Below are 25,327 nucleotides of genomic sequence, written 5' to 3'. Positions count from 1 at the left end.
TTCTCGACTGACCGTCCGTGTTGCATCGGCACTCCCTGTTGACGCAGCGAGCCAGTTCGAAGCCTCTTCGTGCACACGGTTCGATGCACACGGGAGGGAAGCCGTCGTCGTTCTCGCAGGCGACATTCGTGCTGAACGCTGAAACATCGAGAGATATCATTCATTCACACACACAAAAACATTTTATCAGGCTACGTTATTGCAGCACGAAAGAGACTAAAAACTAATGACTAAAATCCTCCTGTACTCCGACCTACCCACTTGAAAGAAGCAGTGAAAGATGTGTAACGTTGTTGCTTAATTTGTGGTGTAAAAGGTGCTGATATACAATAAAACCGGGTTAAAAGCTGTGAGCTGTCTCGGGTTAGTTAACCTTGCATTACTGCGCAACTGTTTCACCAGGTATCCAGTCTAGCTTACCAAATTCTCAACCAGACTAACATTAATTATAATCTTTTAATAGTCATACGACAACCGGTGATATACATATATAAAAGAGAATGTAAATAAAAAGAAATAAATCAGTTTATATTTGGAAATTTATTTTAACATTGATCATTGAAATTTAAGCATATTAAACTTGATTCATAACTAAACTGGTGCCTTATTTAGGATTGTGAAAATGTGAGACTGAAATCTTACGGAACACATCAAATATGGAGCCAAGATTGGGAGACTGCGTACAACACTGCATTCATAAAATAACACACGAAGAACGTTGAAACATATGCAAGAGAAAATTAACCACAACCAGCCGATTCAATTTTCACCCAAAGAAGTTACATTCGTAGTGCAATCCTGTCCGAAATGTAATTACCACACACTGGTATACGAAATTCATACTAACTCTCTGTGAAATCTTCCCGAAAAGAATAGCTGAGGGCTACTTTCATGATTACACCGCATGCTTCACGTGGTCAACTTGGCTTACACAAAGAGTGTAAATCCACAATAATTCTGTAATTAAAATAAATTAGATCGAAAAGCAATTTACAAAAGAAAAACCTTGTACTGGTTACTATCGTCTTACTATTAACCTGATGGGTCAAACAACTGTGTAAGCACGTGGTACTGGTCTCATAAAGTACACCCCACGTGGGTTGAACATAAAGAAAAGTTGCTATATTGAAAAATATTGTCAAGACGAGACGTTGTAATCCCACGCACATTCGCATTTAAGATTGATGATCTTAGAGTTACTGATCAACACGTGGTTCGACTTTACTCACAAAGTAGTGACAAAGCAACTACCGGAATATTTTGTGAACTTCACACTCGAATTACATTGCGTTGCAATTTAAGATAACATTAGGTATTTTAGAGCTAAACCTGAAATAAACGTGATTAAATTTTCAGTTAGGCTGAACTTAAGAAATCCATTGTCCTACGGACTTAGCAGACACGCGCTTAGCCGGAGATCTTATCACTTCAGACGCTCGCCACGGACCGACTGACCTGCGCTCCTACCGAGCGTGCTTCCCAACGGAAGTGACCAGAGAGGCAGCTCCCTATACCAACATGACATGGGACGGACAGGACCATACTAAGGATAGAAACCTCTTTGCTTTTAGAAAGCGTAGCTATCTGTTCCGACGTTGGTCCTACTGTTCTCTAGCAGACAGGCTTGTCTGCTACCATGCAGCATGCAACTAGAAATACATTTGCTCATTCATCCTCTCACACAGAAGGGAAGGGGGATGACAGTATCTTATCATATACAGTATATAAAAGAAAGCGGATGTAGGTTTCGTATGAGACTGTGTGACATGAATTACATATAAACTGTGTTTTAAAGTGTAGTAGTGTGACAGATAGTTTTTGTTTATGTGTAAAAGTAACACGTTTCACTACTCAGTCTCCTCCCAGATAGTCAGAAACACCACAGTAAATTTAGAAGAGGAATTTTACTGTAAATGACAACAGATTTAAGAAATTAACATGAAAGGAATCCAACAGAGACCTTTCAGATGAAAAAATGTCTTAAAGGTACTGCTGTGCAACGGCTTTTTACTTTTATCTAGCAATATATACTGCAGTTTGTTCTCGCCATCTCGAATTAGAATCACACTGAGAACCTCCTACGTGTAGCAGGTACTTCAAATATAAACAGTGTGATTCCGAACTCCACAGATATTGTTCGGGTACATTTTCTGAGTATTTTAGTATAAGCAGTCTGTGGTCCCCAATGGCTCACAACAGAGTAATTTTATTTCAATCATTTTATTTTGAAACTCTTCCATTGGTCCGTGTTAGCGTAAAAACACAAATATGCGACTGTGGGTTCGCCTTAATTGGTTCAAATGGCTCTGAGCACTATGGGACTCAACTGCTGTGGTCATAAGTCCCCTAGAACTTAGAACTACTTAAACCTAACTAACCTAAGGACATCACACACATCCATGCCCGAGGCAGGATTCGAACCTGCGACCGCAGCAGTCGCACGGTTCCGGACTGCGCGCCTAGAACCGCGAGACCACCGCGGCCGGCGGTTCGCCTTAATGCAAAACACAACAGACCACACCACAGCAGAAAAAAGAAACAGATGGTACACACCATCATACAATAATAAAATAGCATATAGAATTAGAAACATATCGGAAAAGCAAGGGATCCCAATAATATTTAGAACAAACAACACAGTTCAACAAAGGCTCAGACAAAAGAACGTCAGACAAATTCACTCTAAAGAAATATACCAACTCACATGTAAGTTTTGTCAAGCCCGATGCATAGACAAACAAGCAGAAACAACAGAATAAGTTACACAAAACACATGAGAACAGCTCACATTCCACTTTCGCAGAACATCTAATAAATAAAAACCACCAACACACTAATATCGAAACTGATCCACACATCCTGAAATACAGCAACAGTTTACACCGAAAACCAACACCAGGAGAAAATTATTACATACAAAAGGCTATAGTGGGAAGAGAAAAACGTAGTGCCTCGGGCATGGATGTGTGTGATGTCCTTAGGTTAGTTCGGTTTAAGTAGTTCTAAGTTCTAGGGGACTGATGACCACAGATGTTAAGTCCCATAGTGATCAGAGCCAAAACCAAATGGTTTACACGTAATAATGTTTTATGATGTTTGTAACGATGCTAATTTTGGAGCTTTTAGAATAAAGAAAACCCAATGGTGATGGCGGTATTGTCGTTGAAGCTAGGTTGGAAAAGAAAATGAATAAAAAAAGAGTGTTTTGAATTAAGGCTGACAGAAATCCCATATTGGTAATTTTATTTCGTTTGGTTTCTTACCACCACTCTATCTGTGTATCTGTTTTACTCTGCAAATGTACGTAAGTGCAAAAGCGAACGGTATGCGTGGAGTGTCTTCTTCGAAAACAACTTGTTCCGTTCACTCAGTATATTTGTTATTTGAAAAACTACTTCCCTCACGTCCTGTTCTGAATGTTTGGCATGGGCAGCTCAACTCGTGTACAGTTGGCCGACGTACACCTCACGTGTAGGTTCGCTGATGCGATGGGAAAGCGCCACGACGAAGCTGTACTGAGCTGTTCATCAGTGACGACAACCACATTACAGCACATTCACATCCGTACTTGGGCGCCTACGACAAACTGGATCATTCCGTGTTATAATGATTGCATATTAAAGGCCTTTTCGCTGTTGTGAAGACTTTTTCACAGAAACAAAGGTAACTGGTGTATCACGCCGAGTAAATCGTAATAACGTTATGCTCTGTAAAAAGCCACTGGAGACAATTAGAATCTTAATGATTCTACTATTTTATAACAAAATACCATTCCGCGGTGTTCAGTTCTACCCTTACATCAAACTACTCAAAAAAATTTCTGAAAGCAAAATGAATGAAAACAAACAAGACACTATAACATTTATTAATTTTACAAATCGGTTTTCGACTGTTCTGCCTTCAACTGGTTCAGAGACGAATATGTCAATTTTCCCAAGTCTAGTGCTGAATGTTTCCTCACTGCCCACTTCTAACTGTAGATACTGTTCCTTATCCTATCCAGACCATGTTGTAAATTACACCTCCTACTCACATATCCCATTTAACCATTTACTGTGGTTTCATTTGTCCCGGTTTTTTTTTTTTTTTTTTTTTTTTTTTTTACTTTGCATAATCGCAGTTACTTCACTTAGCTGACATGTATATCTTACCTTTTTCTAATGTTAAAGATATGGTTATTTGTTCAGCCAATCTTTGCAACATGTCACCAAAGTACATCGTTCAATTTATTTTCTTCTCACAACAATTATTGTAATTTGTTATATAGTTCGTTATTTAATGTTTCAAATACTTTGTCTAAGTTCAATGACTTTGCATAATATTTTTACTGAAACAATTCGTCTCGTTTTAGTCCTAAACCAAACATTAAACTTTGGAAATCGAGGTACTCTATAGTGCACAATTTAAAATCTTTGATCTTACAAAATTTCAGAACCACATATCTATCTTGGTTCCTGATTATGGCATAACAGCCGAAAACCGATTTGTGAAAATAATGAATACTGAAGAATATTACACCAGCGTCGTGTGTGTTTTCATTCATAACGTATAAAATATTCTACCAACAACCGATGAAACAGTAAGTCATTGCAATTCGTGGAAACTTCGCATGTCGTCTTGAAAAACATTACAACGAGTTTCCTACTTGTCATCTTCAGCACCCGATAGAGTTTCAACAAAGTTTAAGGCTGGTTCTCCCTCATATGTGGAAGAGGAGATGGTGGGGTGGCGAGAGAAATCTGAGGTGGGGAGGGGATTGGCTAAAGTAGAGTTAGGGAAGAGTGACAGCGAAATCATCAAGAGATCAGGGAGCAGACATTTAGGCTTGCATTCTGTAGTATTACTAGATAACATAAATGGATGTTTTGGTGTATCTATAGCTAGAAGCGTCCGCCACTGCATCTAATTGGTCAGCGTAGATGTCTACCGTGCGAAGGACCCGAGTTCGATCCCCGGTACTGCGAAGAGAAGACTGGCACGGGGTGCTTTCGGCCTCCTGATGTCAACTAAGGTGCTACTTAGATATAGCGGCTCGAAGGTCTGATAAGTCGGCAACGCTGCCGGGAGAGTGGTGTGCTGACCCCTTATATCTGCACGATGCCGCATGGCAAGGAATGACAAGGAGGTCGACGACCCTTGGGGCCTCAAGGCCTGCACGAGGAATTCGTTTATAGCCAGAAGCAGCACAATGTTCTTCTGTAAACTGTTTGGCCAAAACATGGTTCAAAGTTACATCCAGTCAACGTGATTTGAATTTTCTCTTGTTTCCCTAAATCCATTCAGGCGGAAGACAAGATGGCTTCACAAACAAGACGAGAGACAATTTACTTTCTCCATCCTTGTACTAATACCCCGATGTAATGAGGTATTTCGATCCTACACCATCTTTAGCAGTACGCTGTGACAGATGCTTCCGAACTGCTTGAAGGCGTACCGATGGCTTCTGCGAGCGTAGTATCTCAGTTGTATATAATAATGTGAACCTATGTCGACATATAAAAATTCTTACGCTTAACTAAGCTGTAGTGTGCGGCCGTCTGCCATGCATCCGTGCTTCGTTAGTCTGAAGGTAAGTTGTGTGTACACCAGACGGAAAACTAGCGAGTAACAGAAATTAGGGATATTACGTTTTTAAAAGCAGAGTGGAAACGGAGAGCAATTAATTATAAAGAGAAAAGGAAGTGGGATTTAGTTCATAATGTATGGTCTATTTAGGTAATTGCACCGTAATAGAGGAAGGAGGTGCCCAACTGAAACTGAAAAATTTGTAATAATGTGGTAATGCTGGCTCGTCGTGTATGTGGAAAACGTTTAACGTAATTGTAAGAGAAAGAGATTCACAAAATTTGAGGCAATTTTACATATTGTTAGGGCTACTCGAACGCCTATAACAAGGTTATCTGTTGTTCTTTTTTTTATGAAAGTAAAGAACTTAATTATTTCCACAGAAACGATTGCAAGAGTAAACATTTGTTTCAAAAAAATAAGAATGTATTCTTCCATGACGATTAAAAAACGTACAGTATGTAATTTCTATCAAAACAAATATTACAAATGTGGACTGTTAGTAATATTATAACAACTGCGCTCTTTGATCATAGTTTTGCGTGAGAATATCAGAAGTGTAACATCGTTTCGGGTTATTAATTTGAAAAATATAACAAAACCTAGGTAAAAATAAAAGATATGTTCTGCAGAGAGGTTGAGTACCTGTCTCTTTCTCTCACTGAAGTTGTGACATAAAACAAGACAAAAAAATGTCGTGTGACTTGGGCCTCCCGCCGGGTAGACCGTTCGCCTGGTGCAAGTCTTCCGATCTGACGCCACTTCGGCTGAAACGATGATGATTAGGACAACACAACACCCAGTCCCTGAGCGGAGAAAATCTCCGACCCAACCTGGAATCGAACCCAGGCCCTGAGGACTGACATTCTGTCGCGCTAACCACTTTTTTTTAATCTTATTTTATTCGCTTTTGTTCGTTGCATCTGTTCGGGGTGGACGTGTAAGACATCGGTATAAGTTCGTTGTTGATCGATTAACTCAGTTTTATTATGACAGGGGGCAGCTAACCCACTGACCGAACACGCTGAGCTACCGTGTCGGCTCCACTCAGCTACCGGGGGCCGACAGCGACAGAGGGAAGAGTGAATGAAAATATAGCAGAACGACTTGGCTACATGCTAAGGCTTTGAACGCTACCTGTGTCATTTTGAATTTTGTAAATGAGAGTGTATGTATAAATGCGTTGACCAGAATACGGTATTCTGACGTCTATACTTTTAACTTTTTTATTTGTGTAACGTTTAATAGAGAATTCTTATTATTTCTTTCAAATGCCATAGGAATGTCGTATTCAAGTGGCCAAAAAAGTTAAACTTATTCTACAGAAAATTTAATGACTAAGGAGAAACAAGAGTTTTTTTCACGTGTTTTTGTCCAGCATCGGCGCAGGTTCGGCATGGTTACTGCGGATTTGGCATAGTTTAGGGAGTGACCTGATACACTTGCTGTCGCCACCGTGTTAAAGAGAAACAATTATTACGAATGGAAGATAATTACATTCACACACTCTGCATTGTTAAGCTCTAGTATTTCGTACGGAGTCTTTTTACTTCTGTTGTACTTGAAGGCATAGAATCAATCATTTTAACACACTGGAGGTATGAATTAAGAAACGCCTTCAGTCACAACTTTTCGTGTTTTATTAAGTAAACGATGCATTTCGGACCCTGTGGGTCCATCACGAGGAGTAATTTGTCTTAATACATTTCTTAATTTTTCTCTTGAATGAGGTGAAATGCATATTACTGTCACTAAAAAGTTTGATGTTAGGTAACGAATTTTGTAATTCAAATGCGGAAAATATGTGCGAAATAGTGAGGAAGATGAACAGCTTAAACTTACCACATAATATAAGAAAAGCGTTTTTAACGTTTTAGCGCCAGCAAACATACTTTTCTCCATCGTTTTCGTACGTGTCACTTCATTCAAGAGGCACATTTGCAAACGCATGTTTGTAAACACGTAAACACTTCACAGATGTTTTTGTATGAGGTGTTGTCAAAGATGAATTTATTCGTAGTGCTAAAGATATAATTATTAAACAATTGACATATGCAGGAAATAACTTCAGAATAGGTCTTTAAAATTACTGAAATAACTATGGCCTTCGAAATCTGTTTGTTCTTTTTACACTACTGACCACTAAAATTGCTACACCACGAAGATAACGTGCTACAGACGCGAAATTTAACCGACAGGAAGAAGATGCTGTGATATGCAAATGATTAGCTTTTCCGAGCATTCACACAAGGTTGGCTCCGGTGGCGACACCTACAACGTGCTGAAATGAGGCACGTTTCCAATCGATTTCTCAAACACAAACAGCAGATGACCGGCGTTGTCTGGCGAAACGTTGTTGTGATGCCTCGTGTAAGGAGGAGAATTGCGTACCATCACGTTTCCGACTTTGATAAAGGTCGGATTGTAGCCTATCGCGATTGCGGTTTATCATATCGCAACATTTCTGCTCGCGTTGGTCGAGATCCAATGACTGTTAGCAGAATATGGAATCGGTGGGTTCTGGAGGGTAATACGGAACGCCGTGCTGGATCCCAACGGCCTCGTATCACTAGCAATCGAGATGAGAGGCATGTTATCCGCATGGCTGTAACGGATCGTGCAGCCACGTCTAAATCCCTGAGTCAACAGATGGGGACGTTTGCAAGACAACAACCATCTGTACGAACCGTTCGGCGATATTTGCAGCAGCTTGAACTATCAGCTCGGAGACCAGGGCTGCGGTTACCCTTGACGCTGCATCACAGACAGGAGCGCCTGCGATGGGGTACTCAACGACGAACCTGGATGCACAAATGGCAAAACGTCAGTTTTTCGGATGAATTCAGGTTCTGTTTACAGCATCATGATGGTCGCATCCGTGTTTGGCGGCATCGTGGTGAACCCACATTGGAAGCGTGTATTCGTCATTGCCAACTGGCGTATCACCCAGCGTCATGGCATGGGGTGCCAATGTTACACGTCTCGGTCACATCTTGATCTCATTGTCGGCACTTTGAACAGTGGACATTACATTTCAGATGTTTTACGATCCGTGGCGCTACCCTTCATTGGATCCCTGCGAAATCCTACATTTCAGAAGGATAATGCACGACAGCATGTTGCAGGTCCTGTACGGGCCTTTCTGTATACAGAAAATGTTCGACTGCTGTCCTGGCCAGCACATTCTCCAGATCTCTCACCAACTGAAAACGTCTGGTCAATGGTGGCCGAGCAACTGGCTCGTCACAATACGCCAGTCACTACTCTTGATAAACTGTAGTATCGTGTTGAAGCTGCATGGGCAGCTGTACCTGTACACGCCATTCAAGCTCTGTTTGACTCAATGCCCAGGCGTACCAAGGCCGCTAGTACGGCCAGAGGTGGTTGTTCTGGGTACTGATTTCTCAGGATCTATGCACCCAAACTGCGTGGAAATGTAACCACATGTCAGTCCAATATAATATATTTGTCCAATGAATACTCGTTTATCATCTGCATTTCTTCTTGGTGCACCAATTTTAATGGCCAGTAGTGTACATTAGATACCGGATTTTTCGATTTTGTGTACGTATATCTCCAGTTGTCCCAACAGTTTAAGTAACTCATTTGACAACGAGCCTGTTGATGTATCGATTTTGTTCTCTAGTGAGACCACAAATTATCTGCTGTATTGGTTTTTGGTGACTGAAGAGAGATTCATTGTAAGGCAACGATTCCTTGTTTTTACGTGCGTTATGTTTACAGCCTTCATGTTACTGGAATAAAATCTGTTTCTCATCTACAAGTTTCCGTACACTTTTTCAAATCATATTTCCTAAAGTATTTATAGAACAGACTGCATTTAAAATCACTTCCCCAACGACTAGTTCAGCATCCCCCAGATGGCTCTGCAGCTGCAAAACCCTCTGGCACTCATCAGAACCAAATGCATTATATTTTAACCGAAATCTCTAGTTTTACTTGTGATTGTTCGGTCGAATTCTAATCGGAGCTTTCTGTTGCTCTCAAACGGGCTCCATACGAAATATTATATGCAGAGGAAAATCTGATAATGTAGACTGTATGAATACTTCTCGGCACATAATTATTTTTCTTTGTATAGAAAATATTTTTTTTTTTTTACTATTTGAAGATGAGCATCTTTTGGTGAATATTGAGTTAAATGTAACACAAAAATAAGTGAACAACCATGAGCGTACGGTATGAATAAATGTTTTAAATTCTTAGCAACCGACGTAGCTTAGAGAGACATGGTAGCCCGTGAAGAGAACTTAAGCAGTTACTCAAGATGTAACGACTGTGTAGATTATACAGTCTTGATGCAGGTTGCGTTGTGAGACAGTTTTCAGCTAAGTCCTGGAAACAGTATATAAAACAAAACGATCACAGGCGCAGTTAATTCACTATAAATGGCTTACAGTGTTTCATGTATGCTACTTCAAGTATTAAAACATATTGATAAGCTCTTCCAGTTCACAGAAATTCGTTCACTTCAGAGATAATTATTCTTTGCAGATAGCATAATTATCGTTGGCATTGGTCAGATGTCTTTCAACTTTGCGAAATGTGTATGGTGTCTGATTACCATGTAGCTGTCAATAGAGCTCAAACCAACAGTTTTGTTCCGCTGTCGCCTACTTGAATGATGTGAATAGACCCGGCTGCAAATGGACAAATGTGCGTGTGGACGGAAATTATTACCCGGTAAGTAGCCGTTTTAAACCAAAAAATTTCCGTTAGGTGAAAGGCTTCTCAGAGTAGGCAGGCAATGCAGATCTACTGTATCTTGGTTGACAAATGGAGCTTGAAACGTAAACATGGGTAAGGAATTTGGGAGCTTTCTACTCCAAAATTGATACCATACTTACGAAGGCCTGTTTTGTCGGCTACTCGTATGTGATTTTTCAGATACTTGTTTTTGTCGTAGAGATGCGATGGGATGATGATCTTTATTTTGAGCATTCTTCCACCACTAAGCCCTAGAATACCCTCATAGGTACTGAATATGAATTAATGGACTATAAACTGATTATTTTCTCACTTAATGTTTTTGCGGGATTCGCGTTCAGGCGTATACATAACGTACGGACGTCGTACATCAATCGAAACACACATTCCCAGTGATATTAAAACGTAAGAAACATCTGTTAATTATATTTTAGGGAAAGTTTTTCTTACCTTTAGAACGAGTAACAGTAAATATTCTTTAACTGCAACTACATTTAGATATTTCTCTCTCTCTGTCTCTCTCTCTCTCTCTCTCTCTCTCTCTCTCTCTCTCTCTATCTCTCTCTATCTCTCTCTATGTGTGTGTGTGTGTGTGTGTGTGTGTGTGTGTTGTGTGTGACGTGTGACTGAAGTCTTAAATATGTTACGTTTAGGCCGTTCATGTGGGTGTAATACACAACTAGACACTTTCTTAAATTTTTGTACGGCTTCTTTTCTGTACCATTAACTGACCTTCTCCATGTAGAAGTCCAACCGTTTGGATGACGTCTTGCCTTTAAAATTTTTTGGCTCAATGTGAACGGAGTGACTCTTTGTGCAATGAAAGCGAAACTGGCATATCAGATCCAGCACAAAGTTGTCTATCTCCAATGTTCAATAAATCAGAAAGTGGAGCACGTGATTTACATCAGCACATTTGTCAAAAAAATTGACGTTCGGTAAATCGCTCTAGCAAAACCGCTTCAGACTTTAACATATAAACACAACAACGAAAATTGTTTCCGAAATTCGATTTTTGCCGTCCGGAAGTTACGTTTCACGTAAACATAGCGTGTCAGTGTCTCCCTACACCTCTAGTAGGCACAATGCATTTCCACGTAACCAAAATATCCACACCATGGTGAGCTGTTAAGCGCTGCTGCTTTTTGTCCGAAGAAACAAAGCGGAAGTTGTGCCGTTACTGAACCAGTACCGTCAGCATTTCCCCACATAACACGTGTGGCTATTACGAGGTTACACATTGTAGCAAAGGTTATCCATTGTCGCTGCTAGTTAAGTTACACTGACGTGACAAAAGTCATGGGAGGAGGAGGAGGAGATTAGTGTTTAACGTCCCGTCGACAACGAGGTCATTAGAGACGGAGCACAAGCTCGGATTAGGGAAGGATGGGGGAGGAAATCGGCCGTGCCCTTTCGAAGGAACCATCCCGGCATTTTCCTGAAGTAATCTAGGGAAATCACGGAAAACCTAAATCAGGATGCTCGGACGCGGGATTGTACCGTCGTCCTCCCGAATGCGAGTCCAGTGTGCTAACCACTGCGCCACCTCGCTCGGTAAAAGTCATGGGATAGCGATGTGCACATACACAGATGGCGGTGGTATCGGGCACAAAAGACATAAAGCGCCAGTGCATTGGTGGAGCTGTCATTTAAACTCAGGTGATTCATTTGAAAACGTTTCCGAAGCGTTATGCTCGCACTACGGAAACTAACGGACTTTGAACGAGGAATGGTAGTTGGCACTATAAACCGTTCATCATAAGAATAAACGTGATGTAAATATTCCACTATGTATTCTTCCGCGTTGGCTGGAACCTCATTGGATTTCCGTTTCACGTGGGACTGGAGCCAAGCTGTCGCGAGTACCGTTGAGTACGATAACAAGGGTACGTTTTGTGCTGTGCGTTACGCGCACATCGAGTTAGCGATAATACGGGACAACAGCTTTACCAGCGGCTTTAACTTGGACAGCACTGGCCGGTCAGCTGCTACAGCTAGCCTGCAAAGGCGTGGCCAGCTGCAGTTCACACATGAAGAGACGAGCAGGGGAGCAATACAGCGTCGAATGTCAATTAACTTTTAAGCACAATGACATTATACAGTGCAAATCTCCCACAATACGCTCCGTAGACGACTAGACGAAAACCGCAACACTTATCGTTTTTAGCTAACGTACTATTGTAATTGAATACAAGAATGATGAAAATTCCTGACTTAAACCACAGGGTAATTTTTCTGCATAAGCTGTGTGTAACGTAAGAGAGTATTGAAGGATTTCACCGTATAGTTAAATATTGAAGCCACTGAAGGTATTACTTACAGTCAGTCGCCTGGTAATCTCCGAATCTGAGAAATACATTTCAGTTCTGGAAGTGTCACCTGCTACGCTGATAACGAGTCTATCAACAACAGAATCTACGAAGCCAACCAGGCGCAGCATTTTTTCTTCTTTTACGACGAGCCGTTCTATATGCTGCCAGCGCTCGGCAGTGACGTGCGAAAAATCTGCCTCGTTAGTTCCAGTACGTCTGGCAGCTTACGTCTCGTTACTTCTTGGGCCAAATCCCGCAGCTTGGCTGCAGATCAGTTCTGTTGGGTTCATATTGTAATGGTACAGTAGCAAATGTAAAAATACAGCATTTGTATGATGTACTCGATGCTGTGAAAATGTTTTTCACGTTTCTACAATACTTACCTACCTCTGGGGTATAAAACGATGGACATAGTCCAAATAAAAAGGGTTTAGTTTTCGTTTTTCCCTTAAAGATTAAATTGTTATGTTTTCTTAATTTTATCAACTTTTATGAACAGTCTTTCATAAAACATCGATAATTAAGAATTTGTATTTGAAATGGAAACAGGAATTTCGCGTCCAGTATGTAATTAGAAACCAGAAGACGTGCAGTATGCATAAAAAAATGATGATGAGTTTTATAGTTGCGAGCTCTAGGTATTTGAAACTGAACGAGAAAAAAAAATCAACTGGCGTGATTCGCACGTAAGCGCGAACAATCGCATGTTGATCAGAACCAGTACGCTACCGACTGCACTAAAAGTTCGATCTTCGAAACGTATGCTACTGACTGCACTAAACGTTCGATGTTGGAATCGTTGCAAACTATGTTACGTAGCTCCTTAGGCGACTAGACGAAAACCTCAACACTTATCGTTTTTAGCTAACGTACTATTGTAATTAAATACAAGAATGATAAAAATTCCTGACTTAAACCACAGGGTAATTTTTCTGCATAAGCTGTATGTAACGTAAGAGAGTCTTGAGGGAAAACTTCAAAGCCGGTTATCTCCATAATTTTCTGAAAAACATTAATAACAGCCTGCTTATCGGCACTTTATAACATATTCCAAGTGTGTGTTTCACTACGGAACAGAAAAGAGCCCAGCCATTTTCATACTGCGCATTAACAGCGCGACAATCAGAGCACAACACTGCAGAGGCTGTGACTGTACACGATTTTTGAAATAAAAACTACGTAACTAAAGCGTGATTAAGAAAAACAGTGATGGCTGTTAATACATTTGAATATCTTAAAGTTTCACTTAACGTAACTTAGTAATAAGATATCTACTACACAAATAGGACCTATTTCAAAGAGCGTAACAACACGTGTGCTACGGCTTCCGACAATCATCGCGTTTGTGTTTCTTTACCTCAGGTTTATTCTTATGTTGAACGAATTATAGACGCTGCGACATTCCAAATTGGAAACTGTTAGGAAATTCAATGTTGCGAGATCCACAGTGTCAAAGATAGTGCCGAGATTCTAGATTTCAGGCATTACATCTCACAACGGACAACGCAGTGGCCGACGGCCTTCACTTCACGACCGAGAGCAGCGGCGTTTCCGTAGAGTTTTCAGTGCTAATAGACAAGGAGCACTGAGTGATCTGACCGCAGAAATCAATGTGAGACGTACGGCGAACGTATCCATTAGGACAGTGCAGCGAAAGAAGGCGTTAATGGGCTATGGCAGCAGTGACCGACGCGGGTGCCTTTGCTAGCAGCACGACGACACCTCTGCTGGGCTCGTGACAAAGCCGGTGGGACCCTAAATGACTGGAAAACTATGGCCTGGTCAGTTGAACCCCGATTTCAGTTGATAAGAGCTGATATTGAGGTTGCAGTGTGGCGCAAACCACACGAGGCCATGCACTCAAGTTGTCAAGGCACTGTGCTGGCTGGTGGTGGTTGCATGAGGGTGTGGGCTGTGTTTACATGAAATGAAACCGATTATTAACTGGAAATGGTTGTGTTCGGCTACTTTGAGACCATTTGTAGCCATTCATGGACTTCTTGTTCGCAAACAAATATAGAATTTTTATGAATGACAATGCCTCATGTCACCGGGCCCCACTTATTCGCGGTTGGTCTGAAGAACAAAATGGTTCAAATGGCTCTGAGAACTATGGGACTTAACATCGGAGGTCATCAGCCCCCTATAACGTAGAACTACTTAAACCTAACTAACCTAAGGACGTCACGCACATCCATGCCCGAGGCAGGATTCGAACCTGCGACCGTAGCGGTCGCGCGGTTCCAGACTGAAGCGCCTAGAACCGCTCGGCCACAACGGCCGGCGTCAGAAGAACATTCTGGACAATTGGAAGAAGTGATTTAGCCACCCAGATCGCCCGACATGAATCCCATCGAACATTTACGGGATGTAATCGAGAGGTCAGTTCGTGCAGAAAATCCTGCAATTATAGATGGCCATAGAACTAGCACGGTTCAGTATTTCTGCAGGGGACTTCCAACGACTTCTTGAGTTCGTTCCGTTTCGAGTTGCTGACCTACGCCGCGCATAAAGACCTCCGACATGATATTAGAAGGTCACGTCAGTGTTTATGTGTGACACTCTTTAGGCAGCTTTACCAGCTAATAAAATGTTCCGTTAATCTGAACAATAGGTTAAGTGGGCATCGTCTTGCAATACAAGCAAGCGTAGAAATTCGTTTCTGGTAGTAGTTGTAGTCAGACTTAAGATGTAGTACTTATACTCGTACGGCAATATATTTGCCGTTACGATATGGGAATTAATTTCATGACTGCCAATAAGAACAACGAAAAAATTAGTGGGACAAGGACAGGCAGGTTCCTTTTAATTACTGCAACCTTCACGCGTTTGAACCTGCTTACTGTATTCATGCCTAGCACACACTACAATTTTTACTCCCCACGCTTTTTCCCCATTTCGAATTCAGTACCTCCTCATTAGTTATTCGACCTACCAGTCTAATAGACAGCATTCTTCTGTAGCACCTAATTTCAAGAATTTCTATTCTACTCTTGTCTGGACTTCTAATCTAGTACGTTTCAGTTCCGCACGAGATTACACTAAAGACAAATTTATATTAGATGTTAAAAAAGTTTTTATTTAGAGAAATGTTTTACTTGCTATTGCCGTTCTGAATTTTATATGCTCTGAACTTTAGCCTTTAACTTTTATTATGTTTCCAAAATAGCTAAATTCATTAACTGCTTTTAATGTCTCATTTCCTATTCTAATTCCCTCAGTATCGTCTGATTTAATTCGCCTCCAGTACGTTCCATTACCCTTGTTGATGTTCACTTCCATAAACACTTTTCAAGACAGTAACCGTACTATTCATCTGCTCCTTTAAATCATTTTCCGTCCCTGAGAGAATTACAACGTCGTCGGCAAACCTCAATGTTTTATATGTTCTCCCTGAAGATTAATTCCCTTCCAAATTTCTGGTAGTCCCCACAACACACTCAAAACTTTCACTAAATATGCAATTGCTATAAAATGTATGTTTCCCTTTCTTCAGTCTAGAAACACTGTAGTGTCAGTATCGCCTCGCACTTTCCTACAAGCTGGCTGGTGTGGCAGTGCGGTTCTAGGCGCTTCAGTCTGGAACGCGTGACCGGTACGGTCGCAGGTTCGAATTCTGCCTCGAGCATGGATGTGTTTGATGTCCTTAGGTTAGTTAGGTTTAAGTAGTTCTAAGGTCTAGGGGACTGATGACCACAGATGTTAAGTCCCATAACGCTCAGAGCCATTTGAACCACATTTCTTCGAGACCCAAACTGACCTTCCCCGAGGGCGGTTTCTACCAACTTTTCCATTCTTCTGTAAACAGTCCATGTTAGTATTTTGCGACCACGACTTATTATACTGAAGGTGTGGAACTATTCGCGCCTTTTAAATGTAACTACATATAAAAGCGTGCACCATCGATATACGAGCATGAATAATAGATTCGATTGCTTGTCGTAAATTCTGATCACGTTTTAACGCCAATCGCCGCGTACTCTGAGTAACGACAAATTGCCAGTTTAGAAAAAAGAAAAAGTTGGAGTGAAAGCAAAAAGATCTGGAATGCTTACATTGTACCACGGTGATCTATGAACAGAATGTCAGGGCGATAAACTGAATTTATTTAGCATCCCAGATAGCGATATGGTTCCAATTTGGTGTTCCGTTCTTAAAGTCCTCTGAATTAGGATTCGCGTAGTTCATACTGCTTGGATTACAACTGCGCTCCACCAGAAGTACGGTACTGCAGATGTGGTGCAGTACATGTTGGTGGTAAGTTCCTATGGGAATAAACTGCTGAGATCATTGGTCCCCAGGCTTACACACTACTTAATCTAACTAAAACTAACTTACACTGAGGACAGTACACACACCCATGCCCGAGGGAGGACTCAAAACTCCGTCGGGGGGAATCCGCGAACCGTGGCAAGGTCCCATATACCACGCTGCTACTCCGCGCGGCGGTGCAGTACATGAATGACGTAGTAAATGATAGGGTAACTCGTAGTGTCGGTAGCATTGTTAGCGAAAGAAAGATAAATGAATGTATGAGAAAGTAACTGGTTTCTGTTTGTTTAATTGATTTGCACTTAATTGGAACCGCACATCGTTGTTCGTTAGTCCATTGTGTATTTAGTATCCTTACAATATATTAATTGCATTTTATAAGTAGAAAATATTATCTGCTCGTGTAACGTATGCACTTTTATGTATACAAGTATAGTTTACATGTACAAAGACAAAAAAGCCTACGTAATTGTTGTTTTGTAGTCAGAAGAACATTTTCGTCATTATCAAAGGCAAGAGTTTCCTGCTACAATTGATAAATGCGAAAGCTGTTTAGCAATAACAGAAACTTCTTTTATATAACCTCCATAAAGTAATTAAGCGATGTTTGATATTTTTTGTTTTCGATTTTTTTTTAAATTTACCATTATGAGGAAATGACATTTTCTAGCAGTATATGAGAAATCTGTAATTTTTTTAAATTTTTACAAAAACTTTCCTCTGTTTCGCGGTACATATCAACAGTTTTCGAATGAAGCCTGTATTAAATAATAACTTTTAATTTTGCTATAATTTATGATTATTTTTAAGTAACAGACAGGAGGATAACTATGTAGACCAAAAAAGTTCCTTAGGTTATGCGGCCGGCCTTTGTGGCCCAGCGGTTCTAGGCGCTGCGGTCTGGAACGGCGCGACCGATGCGGTCGCAGGTTCGAATCCTGCCTCGGGCGTGGGTGTGCGTGCTGTCCTTGGATTAGTTAGGTTTAAGTAGTTCTAAGTTCTAGGGGACTGATGACCTCAGAAGTTAAGTCCCTTAGTGCTCAGAGCCATTTGAACCATTTTGAACCTTAGGTTATGCGGCCCTTTACACTGTATACCTACACACACAGTTTCTAGACAGTCACTGCTTCCAGTATCTAGGAGAATCTAGTAAGACACTGATCGTATACGTAAACAAAGAGATCGAAATGAGTTAACGCCCGATAGGCATGCAACACAATGTACAGGTAACGCAGTTACGATCTTAACTTACCAAAGCTACTAGGAAAACTACCGCTGTTTACCCTTAATTACAGTAGTCTACGGTAGTTTTACAACTCTAGTTTGGATATTTTTTCAAACGTTAGCGCTCCCGACGTAGCGCTGAGTTCTGCGTCCTGTCTGTCCCCTATCCGCTCGACGCGGTATCGCTACCTGGAGCTGTTTGTAAACACGTGTGTCGAAAGGCCCTGCCGTGGTTCCCCTGGCCGCGCGCGCCTGATGCAACTACCTGCTGCTCCATCTTATCACCGACTGGCGACCACAACATCCCGCTTTGTCTGTGCGCCCATAAACTGATCCGCTTTCAGTAAGACACAAGAAGTTGGCCGCCTCAAAGACTTCAGCCTCTCGAGTACTAATTGGGTGCAAGTTTCGATTGATAGACATTCTTTTCTCTTCGTTCTAGATCAGTTGTTCCCAATTTGAGGGTAATTACCCCTGAGGGATATAACGAAAATTTCTGGGGAATAAAAACCACCGTGTTCAACTGAGTTTCGGTTACGAACGTAAATTATCTTTAAAGACCATTTCTGTTATCGCAGTTTGTGCGGCTGTAGCACTGATCCCATAAATCATCAAAAATACATTTTTAAATACTAGAAATATTTACGTCTGAAAAATGGGCACCAATACATCGCATATTCGTAAGTATCACTTTATAATGCTTTTTTCTGAGTTACGATAGTTCCACCAATAAACTAGAAATTGCTTCATTATTTACTTCGCACCAAAAAAACGAACTAATTGAAAGCTCAGTAGCTACGTAATGGTTACTCCACTGCTGTAGGGCCTACATTGTATTATTATTATTATTATTATTATTATTATTATTATTATTATTATTATAAGTGGCAAGCTTGAGACACAAAGCACTCTCAGTCTGACGTTGTCCATTTTTTGCCAATTCAGAAGTAAGGAGTCGACCAATCAAAGTGATTTTCAAGCCACAAGTGTAGTTCACCTATTTTAACGTGGCTGATTTTCAGTAGAGGTGCTGGGTGTGGGTGAGGCAAGTTTCGCTAGTGAGGGAAGTACTGCACAGCAAGCATGTTTTATTACAAGTGTCTATCCTCGATGTCGACAGTTATCTTTCTTTTCCGAGACGGAGTTGTTGGTAGTAATCGCGATGCTCTGAAAATTGTTTCATCCTTCTATAAAAGAGCGGTGTTAGAAATAAAAAGTACTAGCTGTCTCATTGACTCACTAGTTCGTGGTTTAATGAAACTACTGCTGACACTAACTATCATTTATCTTTCATAATTTAATAATGGAACTGTTCAAAGGAAGATTAGTTAGGCGCTTCTGTTGATAGTTAATAGTGGTGATTATATGGTGAGCAGAAGGGAGGGAGAGATTGGGGGGGGGGGGGGGATACTAGCTAATATCTGATTGCACACAAGGGTAATGGTCTGAGAAAGGTTGACAACCACTGTTCTAAATAATACTCGGATAATAACTGACAGCAGCACTTCTCCATGGGATTAACCCATCTCTTACAACGGTTCATACATGGAACACGTCACGGATTTTGCTCATTTTTTCGCATGAATGTTGTACACTGTAAACTAGAAATTCACTACGATGGGCTTGTCCAAAGTTTCCGAGGAATCGGAGTTAAAAGGTCAACGAGCCTGTTGGGTACTCTACGAGGGCGCTAGCCGTGGAGCAACGTCTTTGCTCCGTTGTCTTAAGGCGGCAGACTCGAAATTTGCCAGGCTGCTTTCCAGTCTCGTCATGTTTTTACCACTCTTCACACCAAACATTTGTAACACTACAACAATTCGTGATTCTCCTTAGTGGAACGATAATGATAGTGTTAATTATAGTGGTACATTCATGTCGAGATATAAATCGAGGTATAACAAGGGATTATGATGAAATAAAACATTTGTCGATAGATTCATGCACGTATTAATGTCATCACAGTGAAATCATTTGGCTTCTTTGTCATGATTGGTAGGCTGACAGCATTTGCGATGGCATTTTTCGTAAAAGCATGAAAAACCTAGGACGAAGGCACTAGGATCAAGCATGTTTTACGAATGCCATACACTGACACACACATTTGATTTTTAATAATAAAGGCGCAAAACACGTCTCATTAACATTAACAATATTCCATGCAAAACACGCGTATTTAAATATATGTACGAATACCGCAGCTGTCGACTGAAGCAGGGAGGGAATAATAATGCAGCCTTCACGACATGATATTTCTCCCTGGCCATGCTATAATGTAGAAGCATTTTGCAATCGCTCCAGGAAATTAGAAACCGGTTGCGATTACGCTGCTGCTCAAAGGTTGGCCCTCTCTTATGGTATCCAATAGGCTCGCAAAACTTTGAACCATGATTTATCAAAAACACTTCAGCAGCACATCGTACTTGTGCATCAATTTCTACATCTGAGTGTGTATTACAATCGTAAGAAATATGGGCAAAATTTGTAATCCGTTGGATCTCCCCATGTTAGTTCTAAACTGAAAATAACAGTAGGAAACCAACACTTTAACAGTGTTTGTCTCTGGTAAGCATTCTGGCTTTGTTCTTGTTCTCAGCAAGGGTGACCCAAACTGTTGGGGTTTAAATTACGCAAAGGAAATAGAAACAAATTTTTTGCCCCACAAAACTTTAATTAGGTGTAAACGTGCCTGGTTTGATTTTGGAGGGAGTATCCTTCTTAATGTATTTCGTACTTCATCTAGTCGAGATGTACTGGAAGTTAAAGGCAAAATATTAGCTCTTGAACAACAGTCCAGTAGAAATTCTGCTAACTTCTTTAGTGAAATTATCGTATTAAAGACTATGCAAAGAACCATTACAAACCACACAGTTTTCAATGAACAGATTGTAAAACAATTTATCTCACATTTCCACGTAATTCGTAATGAAACGAACGCAAATATCCAAGAACTATTGAAAGGATTAAATGCTGTGAGTGCACACTTAGATTTAAACACTTTTTTGTTAAGGATTACTAATAGTTAATGAAATGCTAGAATTGATGCCCTTAACTTAAGAACAGCCTTAGAAGTAGTTCAAATGATTGTTTGAGCAGTGTACTACTACATCCAAAACAATTTTTACAGATCCTACTATCAGTTGAACGAAAGCTAGATGCAACACTTACTGTGAATTACCCTGTTAACTCTTACAGGTTATATGCTTACTGCAAGTTAACCACCACACACTCATTAATGATTGAAGATTAATTAACTGTTATTGTTTCTATACCTATTGCTACATCAAAGCATAAATTTGAAATGTATAAGTTTATACTTACCCTGTGAAATGGAGACAGGCATTTATTCATGTAAATTACATACTAAATGATTATCTACTGATCAGCAAGGATATAAGATATTTTATGTGCCTAAGTAAAAACGATTTGCATATATGTAAACGTAGTCGTAAGTTAATTTGCCCTGAATAGGCAGTATTCTTAAATAGTAGAGTGTACAGCTGTGAGAAAGAATCGTTTATGAATCATCCCCCAAGAGATGATTGCCCTAGAATTTTAACGCATCTTTATCACCCATTTCTTAAAGGAAGTTCTGAAGGTATAATTTTTTCATTTAATTCTACCCATGATGTCACATTTACAACTAAAAACTATGATACAGCTGAGCTACTTTGTACACTCAAGTTGAATAATAGTGGATTAATCTTGACTGCCACACACTGTGACTAATCATGTTAACTATTAGATATACCTAGCGAATTGCCACCTACATTTCATGTAACTGGAAATTTGCCATTAACGAGAATGTTATCTGTTTATTACAATGATTCATACATATTAACACATGGAAAACATTCCTTATCAAGTTTTTCTAACGACAATGACTTAATTAAGGATATCCATGAAAATGTAATTTCTTCCAATAATGAGTTAACCTTCATTCAAGCAGCAAATAGAATTAAGTCCTTCGATTCATCCAGTAATGTTAACGCATACTTGATTGTCAGTATTGTGTTTTTATTGCTTTTATTAATCTGTCTTTTGTCAACAGCATTTGTCATGTATGAAATTATCATGCTGAAATCTCGCTCCTCTGTACCGAACGTTACTGCGTCTGCAAATGAAATACATGTTGCAATGCCTTCTGATGCCACGAATGGTTAAATAGATTCATAACGCCCAGGAGGTTTTGAGCCAAGTCACCTATGGTCGCTCTTTTTCTCTGGGGAGAGTGATGTAAGGGTCTACGGGTTGCACGTAGCCGCACAGTACGTAACGAGACGTGCGTCCGGCCGTAGTGCGCCACAAGAGAGTAAGGCAGCCACTGGCCGCTGTCCGCAGCGCGCCTTCTAACTAGCGCGACCTTGGGCGCGACTACGTCTCCTTTCTTAGCTCACCATGAGGCCTTTCGATACGACCGCAATTAGCCGGTGTTAGGATGTCAGACACAGTGATGATGGGTGCGCGTAGCGTGCGTGTTTTACAATCAGTCTTTTGTTAATAAACTGTTTAAACTTACTTCTCGGTGTTCGCGTAGTACCTCAGGGACCCACTGCTTACGAATCCTGACAAATATTTCATGGAATTATCACACGGGGCTAAAAACACAAACAACCTCCTTATAAATAAACTCGGCTGCGCCATACATTAAGTGCGTTTCTACAAGTTTCTGTAACGAGAACACGCCATGTTCAACAACTGCTAACAGTGCTAAACTCTACTGTGAACGCAGTCTTCAGTGTTGTTTTCTTGCTATGTAGCCCCACCGATATAGAAACGCCATCAGTTAATAAACAAATGCTCCAAACTCATTGGTCACTCAAGACCTGTTACCAACTGAAACATTATTTTTATTTGGAAATACTTAGTTTACCGTTGGCGTAATTTTGAGCTCAAGTATTTGGAACACAATGTATACAACGTGTCTCACCTAACATAAACATTTCAAATACGCTTTATGGCCAGAAGTGTGCGGACACGTATCGACGGACATTAGCGTGAGGTGTGTTCATCATTCGCCTTTAGGACAGCTCGAACTCTGCTGGGAAGTCTTTTTGTGAGGTTTTTGATTGTCTGTGGAGGAATGGCAATCCACTCTTCCTCAAGAGCCGAGACCAGTGATGTTGGACGCTTGTGCATAGAGCGAAGCTGACGTTGTGACTCGTTCCACAGCATTTCTATTGGGTTCAAGTCTGCAGCACTGTGAACGTGTCAGTCCATTTCAGAAATGTTGTTGTCCACAAACCACTGAATCAAAGCCACTGCTTTATGAAAAGGTGCCTCGTTATACTGGAACAAAGAGTCATTGTCTCCGAACTGTTGTACTGGAACAAACAGTCATCGTCTCCGAACTGTTCCTCTCCTGGACACTGTTTACTCGGCTGTAAAATGTGTTCATGTGCTTCAGAATTTGGTGTTTCCTGAAGTACAATAAGTGGACCACCCCTTAACCACGGTAAAAACCCAAATACTGTAACTCCACCTCTTGGCTTATGACGAGTTGCTTGACCATTGTACCCCGTTCTCTTTAACTTCGCCGGCTGCGGTGGCTGTGCGGTTCTAGGCTCTACAGTCCGGAACCGCGCTACTGCTACGGTCGCAGGTTCGAATCCTGCCTCGGGCATGGATGTGTGTGATGTCCTTAGGTTCATTAGGTTTAGCTAGTTCTACGTTCTAGGGGACTGATGACCTCAGACGTTAAGTCCCATAGTGCTCAGAGCCATTTGGACCAATTTTTTTGAATCTTTAACTTCCCACGCGCAATCATTACACCAGCTGCACTGCTGGTAAAACTTTCGAAGTTACAAGTAATTGCTCGACGGTCCTGTTCGTCAGTGCATGAGGTATGCCTGATCTTGATTTAGGTCTGGGCAGCTTTAGAAAGGTTGAAAACTCAGTGATGTATTCATTACTCAGGTGACGTCCAATGACTTGTCTACGTTTAAGGTCACTGAGCTCTCCTAACAGACAATTCTGCTGTTTCCGCTTCTCTACCGACAATACTATACTCCCCGCTTCCTTTTATATAGGTGGAGGCGCCTCTCTTTATATCTTAGTGGCCAATCCTACATTACGTAAGGGCACATGCTGACATTTTATCAGATAGTATACCGCAGTAACAGATGCTGACATTTTATCAGATAGTATACCGCAGTAACAGTTCAAGACCTCCAACAACTGACTGTACATCAAGTGGAGAGTCTTCTGTTGTACGGCCAATACGCATAACATCGTACTCCAAGATAATGAAGAACTATATTTTTTATAAACCGAGTGCTGTGGTTTTTCGGACAGTATCGGAGAGATTTTGGAAAGAATGGAGTAGTGATGTATTGACTGTTAGCATTCGGTGATATTTTTGCTGGTAAAATTGTAACGAAATTTACTAAGTATAAAAACTGAGTCTGCTGGGGTAAGCGGTACTTTAATTTTCGTAATTGCGAAAACACACAATGATCAGATAAAACCTATGCTGAGGAATCACCGTAGACTTTCACATTTAGTACGTTTCCACGTCTTAAACGAAGACCTGAACTTCAACAAGCTGTTTCCCAAGCACACGTTGTCTCACTTAACTTATGAAATATTTTCGGACGCGGGGAAGATCGGTTTGGATTCCGTAGAAATATCGGAACACGTGAGGCAATACTGACCTTACGACTTATCTTAGAAGAAAGATTAAGGAAAGGCAAATCTACGTATCCAGCATTTGTCGACTTAGAGAAAGCTTTTGACAATGTTAACTGGAATACTCTCTTTCAAATTCTAAAGGTGGCAGGGGTAACATACAGGGAGCGAAAAGCTATTTACAATTTGTACAGAAACCAGATGGCAGTTATGAGAGTCGAGGGGCATGAAACAGAAGCAGTGGTTGGGAAGGGAGTGAGACAGGGTTGTAGCCCCTCCCCGATGTTATTCAATCTGTATATTGAGCAAGCAGTAAAGGAAACAAAAGTAAAATTCGGAGTAGGTATTAAAATCCACGGAGAAGAAAAGAAAAAAACTTTGAGGTTCGCCGATGACATTGTAGTTCTATCAGAGACAGCAAAGGACTTGGAAGAGCAGTTGAACGGAATGGACAGTGTCTTGAAAGGTGGATATAAGATGAACATCAACAAAAGCAAAACGAGGATAATGGAATGTAGTCGAAATAAGTCGGGTAATGCTGAGAAAGGAGACACTTAAAGTAGTAAAGGAGTTTTGCTATTTCGGGAGCAAAATAACTAATG

General features: G+C 40.8%; 2 protein-coding genes across 5 annotated transcripts in view; one reads left to right on the top strand and one right to left on the bottom strand.

Moving 5' to 3' along the window:
• The window catches only part of LOC126268013 (dual specificity calcium/calmodulin-dependent 3',5'-cyclic nucleotide phosphodiesterase 1-like), a 1,575,562-nt gene that overhangs the window by 1,152,842 nt on the left and 397,393 nt on the right, over positions 1-25,327 (top strand). For 3 of the 4 annotated variants that reach the window (XM_049973426.1, XM_049973425.1, XM_049973423.1), the window contains exon 1: positions 9,952-10,269. The exons of the other annotated variant lie outside the window; for it this stretch is intronic. In XM_049973426.1, the coding sequence (XP_049829383.1) occupies positions 10,233-10,269 (37 nt within the window). In that variant the 5' untranslated portion in view covers positions 9,952-10,232. Of the gene's footprint in view, positions 1-9,951; positions 10,270-25,327 lie in introns of those variants that run through there. 4 annotated transcript variants of the gene reach the window in all.
• The window catches only part of LOC126268014 (uncharacterized), a 35,397-nt gene that overhangs the window by 6,095 nt on the left and 3,975 nt on the right, over positions 1-25,327 (bottom strand). The window contains exon 2 of the mRNA XM_049973427.1: positions 13-138. Coding sequence (XP_049829384.1) covers positions 13-138 — 126 coding nt within the window. The remainder of the gene's footprint in view (positions 1-12; positions 139-25,327) is intronic.

This window comes from Schistocerca gregaria, chromosome 4 (assembly GCF_023897955.1).
Source record: "Schistocerca gregaria isolate iqSchGreg1 chromosome 4, iqSchGreg1.2, whole genome shotgun sequence".
NCBI classification, from domain to species: domain Eukaryota; kingdom Metazoa; phylum Arthropoda; class Insecta; order Orthoptera; family Acrididae; genus Schistocerca; species Schistocerca gregaria.
This window is presented reverse-complemented; position numbering and strand designations above follow the sequence as displayed.